At 29.2% G+C, this 17,190-nt stretch overlaps 1 protein-coding gene and 1 pseudogene across 2 annotated transcripts in view; one reads left to right on the top strand and one right to left on the bottom strand.

The window, feature by feature from the left end:
• LOC106647639 (proliferation-associated protein 2G4) overlaps positions 1 to 17,190 on the top strand; it is a 309,719-nt gene that overhangs the window by 85,126 nt on the left and 207,403 nt on the right. For both annotated transcript variants that reach the window (XM_089590024.1, XM_089590023.1), the window contains exon 2: positions 11,048 to 11,282. In XM_089590024.1, the coding sequence (XP_089446150.1) occupies positions 11,048 to 11,282 (235 nt within the window). The remainder of the gene's footprint in view (positions 1 to 11,047; positions 11,283 to 17,190) is intronic.
• Positions 6,723 to 7,397, bottom strand: LOC149375148 (uncharacterized; annotated as a pseudogene).

The raw sequence follows: 17,190 nt of genomic DNA, 5'->3' as shown, positions 1-17,190 counted from the left end.
ACAAAGACAACGTCAGCTTTGATAAAAAATATGTGAAAACCAATATTAATTTTTTTTTAAAACGAAAAAACGAGGAAAAAAAATTTAAGATAAAGTAAGTAGAGAAGGAAATTCAAGTGGTAAGTCATTATCTTGAAGCTCTCGTAAAGTAAGTGGAAAAAATGTTTCTCGAAACTTCAGATTGAAATAAGTTTTAATTATCTAGCCTCCAATATTATGTCTGATCTCTTAACTCAAATAGATAAGACGACTTGTTTAATTGTTTAATGTATATTTTTAAGGTATGTGTATACGATTTTGGATAAAAAATGTTTGCTTTTTCTACAGTATCGGGTATAAATAAAAAAATTGCAATCTTATGGTTAAATGGTTTTAATAGCTCGGGAGCTTGGGACCACAGACTTCCAAGTTCGATACCCGATCCCTACTTACTTGACTACTAGTTTTTAATATGCTAATGACGATAGCATATACATGCAGAGTAATACAGCAATGCAGAGCTAATGGTGCATAGTCCTTAGAAATGGCTGTAAAATATTTATATAATAATTAATATCCTATTTGAATTTTGAGTACCTGACTAACTATTATTCTTGTATTTTCCCAATAATAAAAAGAAAGAACATAACAAAAATTGCATTAAAACGAGATTTTTCTGATTCTTATTTGGTTTATTGTAAAAACCTTAGTACTTCATTTTTGCTGTATTTTTCTGTTAAATGTCACAAAGTAACGGATCTTGCCGTACATCTTGAAATTACGCTTAAATTATTATTAAGAAAATAAATTTTAAAAACATAATGGAAAAGTAGAAGACACCCTGAAAATCATTATTTGAGTTAAATAAAATTGACGATATTACAAAATTATGAAAGGAAGTGTATAATCCTGAAAACTGTATTTTTAATAATGAACTCTAGATTTAAGATTTACTATAGAAAAAAAAAAAAAAAAAAAAAAAAAAAAAAAAAAAAAAACATGTCGTGATAAAGAAATCTTTGTTAAAGCATAGCATAATTGTATTTTTCATATGATATATGAGTTAAGTATTCAAGTATATCAGACAATATGATAAATTTAACATAAGAACCAATCGTATTTCAATTGTTTTTACGAATTTTAATGGATCTCAATCAAATTCAGTGTAGTTTTAAATAATTTAGATAATGCTTATATATCTTCAGTTTGCCTAATCAGCAACTTAAATTTTATTGTACAAAATAAAATTTTTTATTTATTTAAAATGTAGGTAATAAACATACAGATATTTATCTTTTCATTTAATAAGTGTGTTACAAAAAACATGTTCCCACACTGTATCATCTATTTACAAATCATTTTCTGACTCTATCTGTATAAAAATGTTCTTAAGATTCTAACACTTGAAGAAAGCAACATATAATTTTCCATCGGTAAATAAAGGCTTTTTCACGTAAAAATTTATTGTGTGAAACTTTTGCCTTGTGATTTATTTAATATCACAGAAAATGCTAAAACAAGCAGGAATTGGTTTCGATACAATGAAGATGTTGAATTTCCTGTGCATAAGGTTTCATGTGAGATAAATACATTATTCCCGATTCTTCTAGCAGTCACTATTTTACTTTAATTTTATATTTTCAGAAAAATTTTGCAATTTTTAGTCTTGTTTCGTTTCATAATATGTTTACTATACTTAAATTTCTGATTAACCTACTGCTCTAATTTTTGTGTTTAATTCATGAAGTAGAATACCTTTGTAGATATTTAAGACTCCTATTGAAAAATTCCTATACATTTTATTATTAAATTTATCATTATTTTTATATGTTGCATAATTTACACTACAGTAAGAGATATTTTCTTCTTTAATAAAATTGGAAATTTGTTCATTTATGAAACATGTATATTAGATATGTTTTGTAAAAATTATACTACTTAAATTTGAATGTGATTCTTGACTGAATGATTTAAAAAATACATCATTTGTCAACCATTTCCTTGGAACGACAAATGACTTGACATTTCCATTGTCTATTTTTTAATAAAAATTTTAAGAATTTGACGTCATTTAAGCAAAGATTATTACTAATTTTAAATATTTTTAATGATGGTTATAAATGTAAAAATTTGGTTATTTGTGATATTATTGTACTTCTGTAACTTTTTTAATAACAGAAAGAATTGGTCAAAAATCACCCCATAAAATAATTCGTTTCCAAAAGTTTTATCGTTATCTGACAAGTCCGAAAAAGTTGAATCAACTATTTCTGAAACTTTTTAGCGGTCTTTAATGCTTTGTTTCAAACAATCAAATTAACTTCCTACATTTTTTTTTTCATTTCGTAGTTTTAAGAATGCACATTTATCACTGTCTATGAGTCTATTTTTCATATAAATTTAAAAAATGACTCGTCATATTCTTTATAGATATAATTAAAAGGGTATTTTATACTTTGTATTAATGCAGAGAACTCAAAATTTATATGGCACTTATAACAGGTCAATAAAAACTGATCATAATGTATAATCATTAATTATCTACTGAAGAAATAACAAATTTGAAGGAGCATTAGAGTTTCCTATAAACATTTAATTACCTACTTTATAATTTTAAAAAGAGTTTAATCATCTTCTATAAATCCCAATGAATTTGTACAGAAACTAAATTATATTTTATGAACCGAACTTTGAGGAGAGGTGAGAAGGGTTACATAAAATTGTTAGAAAAGTCAAGAAAGGGGGCAAGATAAGACAAACAAAAGGCAAAAAACTTTTGAAAATGAACAAGGATGTGCACAAAATATGCGAAATCCTTGCAATATTCTCCAAGAAAAAGTGAGGGGAAGTTGCAATGACCCTCCTCACAACTATATACATTGTAAGGGGAAACAAAAGAAAGCTACATAAAATCGTAAGTGGAGTCATGCAGCAACCTAGAGGGTGAAAAAGGGCAAAAAAAAGGTGAAGAAAACTCTTGAAAAAAATAAACATATACATTTAATATTCAACATTTTTATAAAGTTGCATTATAAGGGGCTAAAAGGGCACTTCCTAATGACCCTTCTTACGACTATAGATCTATACTAACAAGGCTACGCTCCCTGTGCGCTATAAGTATAATAATTTCTAAATAAGTTTTGCATTGTTGTTTTTTCAAGTTTTAAAAGATAAACTACTCGAAAAAAAATGTTCTGTGAAGGAAGCTGAGGAAAATAACAGCGCTTCTTTTATTAATAATATACTAGCTAAATGAATGCCGTAAAGCTCATGTAGAAAGAGAAATCTTCCCTTGACTTCTCTTGTTCTAGGTAAGTTTCAATGCCAGGGGCCCCCTGTTTACAAGTAGCAGTCTACCCTTTGCATGTCAATGGACATTTCTACAACTTTTTTGTCAATTGGGCACACCATAAATCTTTCAACTTTGGTTTACGTGCTGTTTACTGGTCGTTTTATGTTACATTATATTTATGTGGATGCTGCCTTATTTTATGTGATACACTGAAATAAAATTTAGTAAACTACATCTTTTTCTATATGATATTTTATTTCATACTTCATGAAATATCTTAAATGCTTTAGGATGAAAATAAATTTCTGACGATTCAATAATACTTTATTTTATTTTTTCAAGTTTTGTAGTTACAACTCAATTTTTGCGTCTTAAAATGGTACTAGCAGTGAGCATCTTACAATTAGCTACATATTCTGTTGTCATTACTCACAATTGTAGCTCAGATTTACTGTAACAGAAAAGCGGACAAAAATAACAATACTAGTATAATTATCTATGCCATGTATTAACATCAGCGTACCCAAGCAACAATTAGTAGGTTGTGATACCAGTGCCCCCAACTAAGAAATTAACTGTTGGTAGCGTTTTTTATACACCAACAAAACTTTGTGTGGGGATGAAAAACACTTCAAATCTCTAGGATCTGAAGTTTTTGAATTCTTAAGGCATATATATATATATATATATATATATATATATATATATATATATATATATATATAAGAGACTGTGGCAAGCCAGTTCTTCCTGCAGCCAACCGTTGCCTCCTTTGATCAGCTAACACTCAATGCTGCTAGCTGTAGTCAGTAGCCGCTCCAACTGCTCACTGTCAACTATCTATAAGGATAACAGTGGCTCAAAATATATTTTAGAAGATGGACCAAAAACAAATACAAACAAACTTTATGTAGTTAAAATAATAGACAAATCTGTGAAGTTCTCCCTTATATTAGGAGAGGTGCTAGAATCTTTGCATATTTTAAAAATATAGTGTGAGGGGGGATGGAGGAGTTGCAGGGAGAGCTTCAAAATGTGCAAGGTTGGTGCAGGGGCTCACACAAAAAAACGGAAAGTTTTATTTACAGAGGGTCAAGGGGCAGTGAGCAGATAGGCCGCCATGTTTAGGACTCAGTTTAGAAACTGTTTATCTATGTATATTGCTCACACACATTGATTTATGTCGCACAAATTTATAGAGCTCACAGACATGAGATTCTGAGCCAATGATTGGTTGATTAGGATTTTGTGCGTGTTAGTCCTGAACATGGCAGAGCCAATCAAGAGAAACTTCCACATCTGCCAACCTTGACCCTCTGTAGTTTTATTGTGTTAGAATAACGGAAAAATTAACGGAATTTTTCATTCGGCGCAAATTAAAAGGTGTTGAACAATATAAAATCAGAACTTTGTATTTTTGTTTACGGCCTGTATTTTCAGCGTAGGATGGCAAAAATTCTTCAAAAAATAAATCGCAATTTTATAATAGTAACATGAGATCTTTTCTAAAAGTAAACAAAAAAATTTATACTTACATACTAGAAGATTATGCATTAGGGTGTCCCTTACTTACCAATATCTTTTTTCTTGCCGTGCCGCCTCCTAAAAACCTTCTATTTGGTGAACAAATTGACCCCTGAATTTTTTCAGATTAAAAAAAAAATATTTAACCGTGCCTATTTTAAAATAACGGTTTTTAGTTAACGTATGCGTATTATGCTTGATATAATATACTTTTTTCAAATGAGTTTGCTTAAAATTGACCTTTAACAATTTAGAAGACTAATATTTTTCATGTAAAATTTGTCGTAGAATCCGAATTTTCACTTATTTTCAACATTAGAGTGCACCTGATAGCGTATAAAGGTCTTTTACGTCGTTAAACGGCCTTTTTTGAACGATTTTTCATGTAAAAGAGCCCTGTGAGCTTGTTTTTACTCTTGTAAATAGTTCTCAAATTTTCACTTATTTTCAACCTTCATTCACATCAAATAGCGTGAAAAGGTCTTTGATTTTGATAAACGACCGTTTTTCAATGATTTTTTGCATTAAAGCTCGATAAAACTTTCGTAACTAAATAAAAGCAGCGAGTTTACAGTGACATTCAACGTAGAATCTAATTTTCTACTTATTTCCAACCTGCAGTTTGATTACATAGTGTTAAAAGGTCTTCAACGGCCCTTACTGGCCAGTTAACAATGATTTTGTAGAGAAAAGAGATTTGAAGGAGCTGGCAAGCTCAAAAACGTAGTATGCGTTGCTTGTAATTGACAGGTAAAATATTTGTTTATGTTACAAAAAAATTTGATACTTGAAAAATATAAAATCAATCGTTACTATGATCTTCGCATTAGTACCAACGATTTTCACTGATATCATATTTTTTACCTTTTAATGAAGAAAAAAAAAAAAAAAAAAAAATACTGTTCAGTAATAGATAATAGGAAAGAAAAAAAGCAATTAAGAGGCACTGAGTAAATCTACAAGAATAATCATTACGGAGGAACAATTTTTTATTAAAAATACAATTTTATAATTCAACATTTGTCAAATTTTATTTTTTTCTGATTTTTTCAGTTTTTTTTACTATTGTTTCCTTTTTTGAATAATAAAATTCTCTACGAAATTTGCTTACATTTTGAACCAAAAATAATTTTTGATCTTCATTCTTTGTGATATTCATATAATCTTGAGCCAGTGTGACTGCTCTTTCAGCTGCATCATTAACGACTCGTAAATTTTTTTACGATTTCTAAACCTTTCAAATAATGAACGTTATTATACCAAGTTTTACAGTCGGTTTTCAAAAAGATTCTATTTATATCAAATCTATCAAAAAAACGTAATGATTGCCAATTAATAAACTAATCCAATTCCACATTTTTCAAATTTCCTAAATCTATATCAAAATGGATTATATATTTTTTCGAAGTAAAATCATCATTTCCTACATCTTTTTCTAATGCTAAAATCATTCAAACTTTTATTTCAAAAGAAATATCCTCATCGAAAAATGAAATGGCACTTGCTTCCGTGGATAAATACCATGTGTGCCTCATGATTTTTTGTAAGGCAGTATTAGATACCAAAGGATCGACTGCAGCATAATTATGGAGCTTTTTAATAAAATCCAAATCATTTTTCGGAGCTTGCACCGAATTTAGAGCTAAAAACCAGGTTTTTACATAGATGAAAACAATAAATATACAGATATATAATTTTTTCAATTCTGAAGCATTGACTTTGAAGGTTTTACAAAATAAAAATATTTTTATCGAGTAAATCGCTTTTGACATACACCTAGCATGATGGTATGCTCCCGGTTTACGAATTTTGAATGATTAAGGTTCTTCTGAGAAGATCAATTGTAGTTCAAGCAGCTCCTTATAATCATCTCTAGGTTAATGCTCTTTCAAACAGCTTTGAAGAAAAATAATTATTTCATTTTTTGTTAAAGTAATGATAAATCTTTGAGTTCATCAGTAATATCATATTTTGTTGGATCTAAATCGAGCCACTGATCATGAAATCTTTTAAATAATGTAACATCTAGATTTTTAGTTCCAGGCAATTTTAGTTAAAAGACGGATGCCAAGATGACTTTGTTAATATGGTGTCGACAAGGTAGATACAACAAATTTCTGTCAATAAAATGCTCAAGAATAATTGCAGCGCCATTTACATTACCCAAATTTGCATTCGTGGTATCGCAGCAAAAAGCCTTCACTTTGTCCAATAGACCCCAATTATTTAAAGTTTCATAAATAGCATTAGCTTGTGTAAAACCTGTTCCATCGGAAAGTGCTGGTATATTCAAAATCTTTTCCGATTCACCATTTGTAACAAGAATAGGTAAGCGGTCAACTTTTATAAGAGTCCAAGCGTCGGGTATTATTTTTTCATCCCAGTGAATAACAGCTGCTTCTAAATTTGAATCGAATGCGTTTTTCAACTTCTCTGCTTTTTTTTGCCTAACATCGAGTCGAGCTCGATTGAATGAACTTTTAATCAAAATTACAGTTTGAGTATCAATGCCCAAAGTATTAGAAATTATTCCTATCAATAAAACAGAATGTCTGTAGGATATTCTACAAACATCCAAAACGGCTCCAACATCTTCTGCCATTATGTCAATACTACCTCAAACACCTTTTTTTTCGTAATAAAGTCCTTTTGAAATCAATTTTGAAGCAGTGCTTTGTTGTGAATTTGGTTCACTTAATGAATCTAACGAAGATTGTTGAAAGCTCTAGGCTAATTCATCTAATTCTAAAAAATATTGATAACTCATTGTATTAGCTTTCACATAGGGATTTCAAGTTATATGTAATTCAAGTAGTTAATATGTGATTTAAAAATGTATCATTTAAGTTTTCGAATTTAGTATATAATTCAAGCCTTGAAAAATATAAATAATAATGATACTTTCCAATATTTACGATTGTATTAGCTTTTTGAATTTAAAAGATTCATTAGCTTTTAATTTTTTGTTTGAATAACAAGTTAAAAAAAAAGACAAATATTTGAGTAATACATCCTCAAAAACAAAGATACTACAAAAATGTTAAAATAAAAAATAATATCAAAAAATATTTTACCATGTTCATCAGTCATCTCATCAAGAATCAACTTTTTAAGAACTACCGTAGGATTTAAGTTTGTTCGCTGTAAACCAGAAAGCATATTACTATCAGGCATATTATCAAAAAGCACTTTAAGACTAGGAGAGCTTACATGGTTCACAATATCTGAAAAGTAATGTTATTTGGAATGAAATTGAAATAATTAACCAAATTAATTTATTTTAAAACCTTACTGTACCCTCAACTGTGTCTAAAGTTAAATCGTAAATAAAATCTCCTATATATAATTTTGGTTCTATTGATCTTTGATCTCGGAGAAATGCTTTCTGCTTATCACTTATATTATCTAAAACATCTTCATGTGCTACATCGAATAACATGTCTAATTTCGTAGTAAAATTATTTTCATGAACTCAACTGCTTGGTAATGACTTGAGGGTCAGTGCCTAAGCACACGATCAGTAAGAGCTAATTTTGGGAGTACGAATGAAAACTCCAAAAAACCAGGTGTTAGTTTGAGCAACGTTTCGTTGGTCTTAACGCCAACCTCATCAGGCTCACTTTATTAACAAAGAAAACAAAAACAAAAAACACAACAATTTTTGTAAATTACATTGTAGGGCCACTGTTTATAAATATTAACAATAGATACTCACGTCTATATCGTTAAGACGATCGTTACAGACTGTTGGTCACCTTAAACGAATAACGTAAGTGTCGAACATGCATGTATTTCTGCATATACATACGCAAATAAAAAAACAGACGACAAGTGATCCTTTGACCAGAGATGTTAGGCTGCGATCACATGAGCCAGGATCCCAGGAATAGAATAGAGCATGTAATGCGATTGATCCTTCCCGTTCAAACAACAAATCACGTTCTATGATTTAATCTATTCTTGGCCCATGTGATCGCGGCCTTAATGTAAGTTTAGTTTTGGAAGTCGTATAACTTATGTAAGTTATACAAGTCAGCCTCGCACAAATAGAAAAGTGACAGATTAGTAGTAGTAACTTCCGTGTATTTGTTTTCTGACAAGGTTTACTAGGCTGAATTATATAACTTATATAACTTCTAAAACTAAAACTCCACTTACATTAAAATTGCTGCCTTTGACACGTGATTTAAGACACAAGCAAAGCCATAGTTATTACATTAATTAAGATGAACCGAACGGAGTACTGGCAAGTGCATCAGATTTATTCTCAAATTAAAAAAAAAGTAAATTAATACCGGATACAGTCTTTAACAACTCACTTCGATTACTTGGGGTGTCACCGTCTCGCATCTTTGCCGGGATATAAAGAGAGGATAGGAGAAATTTCACATTAAATTTAGATCAAAATATGAGAAAATTAAAATTTTTTGTCAATATATTCATTTTTATTCATTGTTGAGCTTGCTAGCTCTTGCAAATCCCTTTTCTCTACAAAATCATTGTTAACTGGCCGGTAAGGGCCGTTGAAGACCTTTTAACACTATGTTATCAAACTGCAGGTTGGAAATAAGTAGAAAATTAGATTCTACGTTGAATGTCACTGTAAACTCGCTGCTTTTATTTAGTTACGAAAGTTTTATCGAGCTTTAATGCAAAAAATCATTGAAAAACGGTCGTTTATCAAAATCAAAGACCTTTTCACGCTATTTGATGTGAATGAAGGTTGAAAATAAGTGAAAATTTGAGAACTATGATAAATTTTACTCGAAGAATACTATTTTCGTTCATTTACGAGAGTGAAAACAACCTCACAGGGCTCTTTTATATGAAAAATCGTTCAAAAAAGTCCGTTTAACGACGTAAAAGACCTTTTTACGCTATCTGGTGCACTCTAAGGTTGAAGATAAGTGAAAATTCAGATTTTAAGACAAATTTTACATGTAAAATGTTTGTCTTCGAAATTGTTAAAGGTCAATTTTAAGCAAACTTATTTGAGAAAGTATATTATATAAAAAATTCAGGGGTCATTTTTTCACTAAATAGAAGGTTTTTAGGGGGCTGCACGGCAAAAAAAAGATGTTGGTAAATAAGGGACACCCTATTATGCATTGACAGAAACTTAAACCATTACCCTATTTTTTTTTCAACTTACTTTTAGCAGAATTACTTAGAAAATTCCAAAAGTAATGAATTTTTTTATAACGTTGTGTTCAGTTACTATCCATTTTGTTTTCAGATTTTTGCAAGGCTAATGGTTTTATAATTGCCTATTTACAATTTCATTCTAACTTCACCACACTTCCTTTCAATTCATAGTAAATTTAAGCAATGCTTATAAAGTCTTACGTAAAACAAATTTTAAAATAAATACATAAGCAGTGTTTTATCAATTGGTAAGGATAAAATGTACACTTTTAAATGTAGTGATGTATACGATAATGGGTACCTCATAATCCTGTTACTTTAGCTTATAAAAACTTTGACCCTCAAATCCGTCATCTGGTTTCTAAAGAAAGGTTTAAAAATTTCATTAATATTTACTAATAACAGCTAGAAATTTTGTTGGTAGTATTGTCCTGCTAACATTCGTTAAAGAATCTTCGATTTATCTTTTAAGTATTATATTTTTTAGTTTCTGTCTCAAATCAGTCAAATGTATGAATGTACCCTAGGATTTTGTAAAAATCCATTAATTTTAGGAAATTTATTTTGAAATTTCTCTAGTACTTAAACATTACATACCGTATTTTCAAAATATCTCATAAACTCTGTCAAATATATTGGCACCTGTATGACCCATGACTTACTCTGCTATATTCTCTCTAAGAAAAATTTTTTAAATGTTGGTTAGAACTCTTGATTCTCCTTACTAAAAGATACAGACATCTTTTATTTGTGCTGGTGATGATTTTTTTGTAATGTGACAAAAAAATTAAATTTGTTGACATGCTTTTCAAAAAGTATTTAATTTTGTATAGTTCCTTAGTATAAACTGAACCCCAATAAATTAAGTCAAAGCGTTATCTTATCGAGTCACATGATTTGCTTGCTTAATAAATATTAATATAGTAAAGTTATTAGCTCTTGTGCGATATTGATAAACATATTTTATTTGCTTTATGAATCTGATCTTAGCTCTTATTATCATAAGTAATTTTATCCTCTTTTTAATAATGCACCCAAACAATTCTATTTCTTTTAAAATTCTAATCGAAGCTTATTATCTACAATGTGTTTTGTGTTATTTTTCAGGCGTTTTGAAACAAGTTTTGAACCTTTGCATTCCAGGAGCCTCTGTGAGGAAAATTTGCGAATCTGGAGATGAGCTCTTGGTTCAGGAAACTAACAAAGTATTTAAAAAAGAAAAAGATTTAAAGAAAGGAATTGCATTTCCCACGTGCATATCAGTAAACAATTGTATATGCCATTTTTCTCCGATAACAAGTGAACCAGACTTAATTTTAAAAGATGAAGATGTTGTCAAAATGTAAGTTTTAACTGCTTTTAAAAAATTATAATCGTAAATAATCTTAGTAAGGTATTAAGTAATGTTTAGGAATTTTTTATTTTGTGTATGCATTTTCATTACTCGTCGGCTATGGCATTGCATGCATTCAACATAATACAAATAGCTGATTCTAGATTATGAGTAGGTATTATTTAATTTGAGTAAAGTGAAGTATGAAGCATGAGGTTTGAGTTTTGATTTAGAGTGGTTGCAGAATTTATACTTATTAGTAAAACAGCTCCACAAAAAATCGCTTTCAGATAACAGAGAACGTTAATGTAATGGCACAAGATAACAAATTACAAAGTTATTTAAATGCAGCATTGCAGCCGAAATTATAACTAGTGAAAAAATTGAAAAAAAAAGTTTTGATTTTAAAGATAACTTTAAATACTGGAAATATATCTTTATTACCCTTTGTTCTATAGGTACTACGATTTCCTACAAAATTTCAGTATTATTATTTAAGTTCTATGACCATTAATAATTAATTAATAAATCTGAAGGCCAAAGTTTCGATATAGTTGGTTTGTATTAAAAAAAAAAATTTATTCTCGCATGGTCAATTGTGTGTCACTTTAGCAAGATGCAAAAGTAAAAATGGATAATCCATTTAAATTTATTATGATTATGAATATGAATTAAATAATATTTACTCAGAAGAACTTTTATTTATTTGATAAAATTATATTGAATAAAAAAATTTTATTAAATAATTTCATAATCAAATTTTTTTGAAAATATTATTAAGATTCAAATGTAAAACAAAACGTTTCTTTTTCAAAGTAAAAAATTTAAACCAATAATTAAGTAGTTAACAACAAATTTTTCGGTCTAGTTCATGAACTGCTTGGGGAAAACAAAGGAAACGAAATAATTCAAGAAATTTTACCTAATTATTTAAAAAGCCTTTTCGTGAAAAGTAGGACTAACGGCGAGAACCAGGATTTAGATATTTTAATAGTTTATTAATTGCAGATTGCATTAGCATAATTTTTTCATGTAGTAGAATGATACTTTTTTAATATGATTAATATACTTTTTGAAAATCTAATAAAAAGGCACTAGCAGGACATTAGAATTACTCCATTATTGGTATGGAAATTTGCTACATATATTTGATTCATGTGAATTGTACATGATCGTTTTACTTCAGATAACAAAGGAACGTAACGAATTTTGATGAAAGTTTATACCTATTGCGTAGAGCACTACAAAGTTTTTTGAAAATTAAGACTTCACTATCATAAAGGAAAAAATTAACTGATTATGTAGGGGGTTGGTAGACGGTTATTTTTTGGTTTTCGTTTAGAAGTTCAGCAAGGTAATGGGAAACTTATGGATTTTTTGGAAAATTGTGGTGCTCAATGAAGACCTTTGAAGTTTTTTAAAGTACTGTGGGTGGTCAGTGGGAAATTTTTTCTATTTTGTTACCAAGACGTATGACAAATCCTATAATTTTGAGACTACATTTGGATTAAATTAACAATCAAATATCATTATAGAACGTTAATCCGACAAAAAAAATTAAGAAAAGAAGATATCATGATATGTAATGAAACGTCAATGATTCTAAACAAAGCTTTATAAAGTGGATTTAAGGAGGCTTCGGCGTTTGGTAACGTATCTATTGAGGGGCCCCTGTGGGGTACTTGTCATACAAATGATTCTTTGTAGTATTTTTTTTATAATCATGTTGATTATACACATGTGTGAACAAAATAGCAATAATACGTGGAAAAGTCATTGGGAAAATCGATATTAAAAAATTTATTAGTTTTCCCGAGGTACCTTGTGTAAAGATGACGGCCCTGCCACGATAAAGCTGACAACACTGTACTCTCTTGCTCTCATCTGCTATTATATACCTATACTTGTGTTAGACTTAAATTTTTATGCTTGTATGTTTATGAATGTACAGCGCATGCGCACTTACAGTACCTGTCTACCTGAACAAAACAATTCTCATTTTCGATGTTTTCCTCGCTATTTTCTCAAAATTTAACGTGTTGATCCTATTCTTTTTTTTAAATAATAGATTATTTATACTTTCAAGTACATGTACCAATTTAATGTATGGGCCCTCAGCTTTTTATTGCGGTACGGTAGTCTATTGAATTTTGGGTTCCGTAAGGTTGCCTGTTAAAATGACGGATTTTCACAAGCGATTTTCTCGAAAATAAATGTGTTGACCTACCTATTTTGTTTTCCTAAAAAAATCTAGCAAACTTTATCTATATAATCTCTGAATTTCAGACCTAGCCTGCATTTGATTCGAAATCGCCCAAGCCTCCTTAAAATTAAAAAATTTGTGTATTAATGATTAACCTTAGAGGAAAAACAATATTAGAAGAAGGTATGAGACAAATTTCACCGGTTTTAAAAAGTAAGTAAAAATAACAAATCAGCTATTATAAAAAAAAAGAATAAAATAGTCTCATTTATGGAAACTCTTTAATATTTTTTAATTGAAAAAAAATGAAAAATTAATTTTATTTTTATTAGATATAGAAAAAGGTATAACTGATTCGTTTAAATACCATATAAATGGAAAACGAAAGATTTTTGCAGTACAATTTTTGATAAACAAATATTTTTTTTATAAATTAAATTATTTTAACATCACGTAATAAATACACACGATTATTCAACAATATAGTACTAAATACTATGAAAGGAACTGTTATATCCTACTACAGTATTAATTATGCAACAGCACAAGGAACAGATAAATCTGACGAAAATATAAAGTTAAATTTTTAAGTTAGTGTTTAATTGCAATTTATGGATGCTTACTACCTCATAAGATAAAATTGAAAAAAAATAAAGTAGTTGTGTTGATACTGAATTTAAATATGATAGACGAATTGTGTAATAAAACTCGTTTACGCATAACAAAGTTATTTAAGTATAACATTGAAGCTGATATCATTACAGATAAAAACAAAAGGCAAATGGTATTTTTACCTAGAATCACTTTAAATAACGGGGATCATTCTTGTTTACCATTTATTTTACATAGAAAACAGTTTTCATTATTTCGGCTTTTTTTGTGATAAAAAATAGATCACAGGGTAGACGTTTTGATTCTATAGGATTATATTAAAAAAAACCTTTATTTCCTTATGGCCAATTATATGTAGCTTCATTCTCATGCACAAATTTAAAAAAAATTTCTGACGATAAATCAAAAATAAAAACTATAGTCTGGCAAAAAATTATTGAAATCTAGCAACATTCGTGACAAATACCGACGTTGTCATCATATCATTTTAGCAAATATCAATGTATTTAAAGTTGTATACACTGAGAAAAATATGTAGTAAAGTCTACGTTAATGTTCGGTTGTTGCTACTATGTAACTGTAGTAAGGGAGTTGAAATTACGTTGGCTAACTCTGTGTAGTAGTTTCTATTACAAAGTGTAAAGTAGTTAGCTTTTAGTTGAGAACTAATTAATGGTATCAATTATATACATGAAATGGAAAATATAAAGTCGATCTTTTGTTGGGACCAAAATGTTCACAAAATTTCTTTGCACTCAATACGGGAAAAAGTGAAAACAAGTTGAAAAAATTTATAACCTCAAAAGTACCTGTTTTTTGTACCAAACATTGCATTGACGACACTGTATTAATTTAGTAAAAATGGCTATTGAGATCTGGTTAAACAAAATCAATGCAGTTATTATGTAACAGTTAGCAAATTATGAATTTTTTTGCTTGAATTATATATATATTCATGAATTATATATATAAATATATATATATATGTGTGTGTGTGTGTGTGTGTGTGTGTGTGTGTGTGTGTTTGTGTCTTATTCGGCATTGCGTGCTTCTAACTATAGGGTGTGGTTGAATTTTCTACACACCGTTAGTAAACCGCCTTAAAAGTCGTGTAGTAGCTGTTACGGAATAATAATAGTCACGCTCACTGCTTTTATCTCTCAGTGTAGAATACCACTTTTACGCTATAGTGCACGTTTCAAATGTAATTTTTCTATCAAGTCTTTTAAATACTTAACGATAGCATTGTTAATAAATTTTTAACAAATAGTGTAGCTAAATCAAGAAAAAATTTTGTTCGAACAAATCACTCAATCATTTATTATAATATAGCCATTTAAAAGAAAATCTACTTAACGCATGTTAACTTATGAAATTGTTTTCCGATTTCGATCTAAAACCCCTCAGTCTCTTAAGAAATTAATTACATCCACAATCGTAACTTTTTTTGGTTGTAAAATATTAATTATTTATGATAAAAGAACAAATTTTTATGATAATTTTTCTAAAAAGCAATTTTTTGACATAACTAATCAAATTTTAACATCAAAAAAAGTTACGATTGTAGATATAATTGATTTCTTCAGAGACTGAGAGGTTTTAGATCGGAATCGGAAGACAATTTTATAAGTCAACAAGTGTCAAGTAGATTTTCTTTTAAATGGCTACATTATAATAAATAATTGAGTGATTTGTTCGAACAAAATTTTTTCTTGATTTAGCCACAATATATGCTTATAATTTATTAACAATGTTATTGTTCAAACTTTAAATGGACTATATAATTTAGATTTATAGCCAACATGGCCACACCTTCTCGGAAGGTGACTGTGAAAAGGAGATTTTTGGATTTCAGGCCACATGCAAATAAATCACTTCATAATAATTCTTTTTTTTCTAGTTATATTGATGAATAACTATGTCTCATAACTATTTTAACACTGAGTTAAACTTGTTCGCTTGTCGAAACAATTTTGCACGCAAGATTCTTGGTATAGCGACGTACTTGAATAAATCTAGTAGAAGTGATCTCGTCGATAGCGCTTGGTAGCTGCCGACCGAACCGAGTGAAAGCTCGAGGCAGCAGTGCTGTAAAAGCAGCAAGAGAGACCACTGAACTGCGAAGAGGCAATAGTACATGGAGAGTACTTAAGGACTCTGATTGGTTGACTTCAAAGGGTATTCTAACAAATATGAGGTTATAATTGGTCGACCGAACAGAGTCGTCTATCAAGGTACAATAAGCCGAGCAAGTGGTACATGCGAACGAAGCGGCTGCAGGCACATTATTTATGGCGAGCAGTGAAAGGCGCGTAAAAGAAAGAAAAAACATTAATTCAATTTCCAACAGTCATCGTTAAATATGTAGAAGACTTAATAAAAAATTATATTTCAAACTTTCATTCTAGCGTTAAAGTGGTGTCCGATACAACCTGAAAGAAGTATTATTGACAAAAAGATATCTATTATAGCTTTAAGACATTTAAAGCTATTTTATTATCAGACATTAAGTTTTTTAATGTAAATATTGCATGGTAAGGTTTAGAGATTACTTTGTAGTAACAGGACATATAAGAATTAATGCAAAAAAAATTGAACATGTCACCTTTTAAAAAAAATAATCAACCATAACAAAAATTCCTTTAAATCAAAATTCCATTCTCAGTTGTATAAATAACCATTATCTTATAAGAGTACAATCAGAAATCGATGTATGTTAATTGTATTTCAATCGATTTTGAAGTATAAAGTTTTTGGTGCGCTAAGCTTTTTTTTTTAGCATGTCTGATAAACTCTCTGGAAAATGTTTATTTTTATGTGTAAATATTAAATTATTTTGTATCAGTGTTGATAATAGCAATACATGCATAAATTCAAACTGCATTTCGTTTATTGTTAATACAAACCGTGCAACTTTGCATTAATATGACTTATGTTATGAGTCAACTTATGAAGCCCTATTAAACCGCGAAGACTTAAGTCTATACCTATTCGGTTTTAACTTAATGTTAAACTCGGTACGACAGATAAACACAATATACATTAATGGGATGTATTATTAGGTAATAAATTTTGTCTATACATATAAGAATAATAAATTTA

This window comes from Copidosoma floridanum, unplaced genomic scaffold (genome assembly GCF_036245765.1).
Source record: "Copidosoma floridanum isolate Cflo_tuat_1 unplaced genomic scaffold, Cflo_Japanese_pri ptg000011l, whole genome shotgun sequence".
In the NCBI taxonomy this organism is placed as follows: Eukaryota; Metazoa; Arthropoda; class Insecta; order Hymenoptera; family Encyrtidae; genus Copidosoma; species Copidosoma floridanum.
This window is presented reverse-complemented; position numbering and strand designations above follow the sequence as displayed.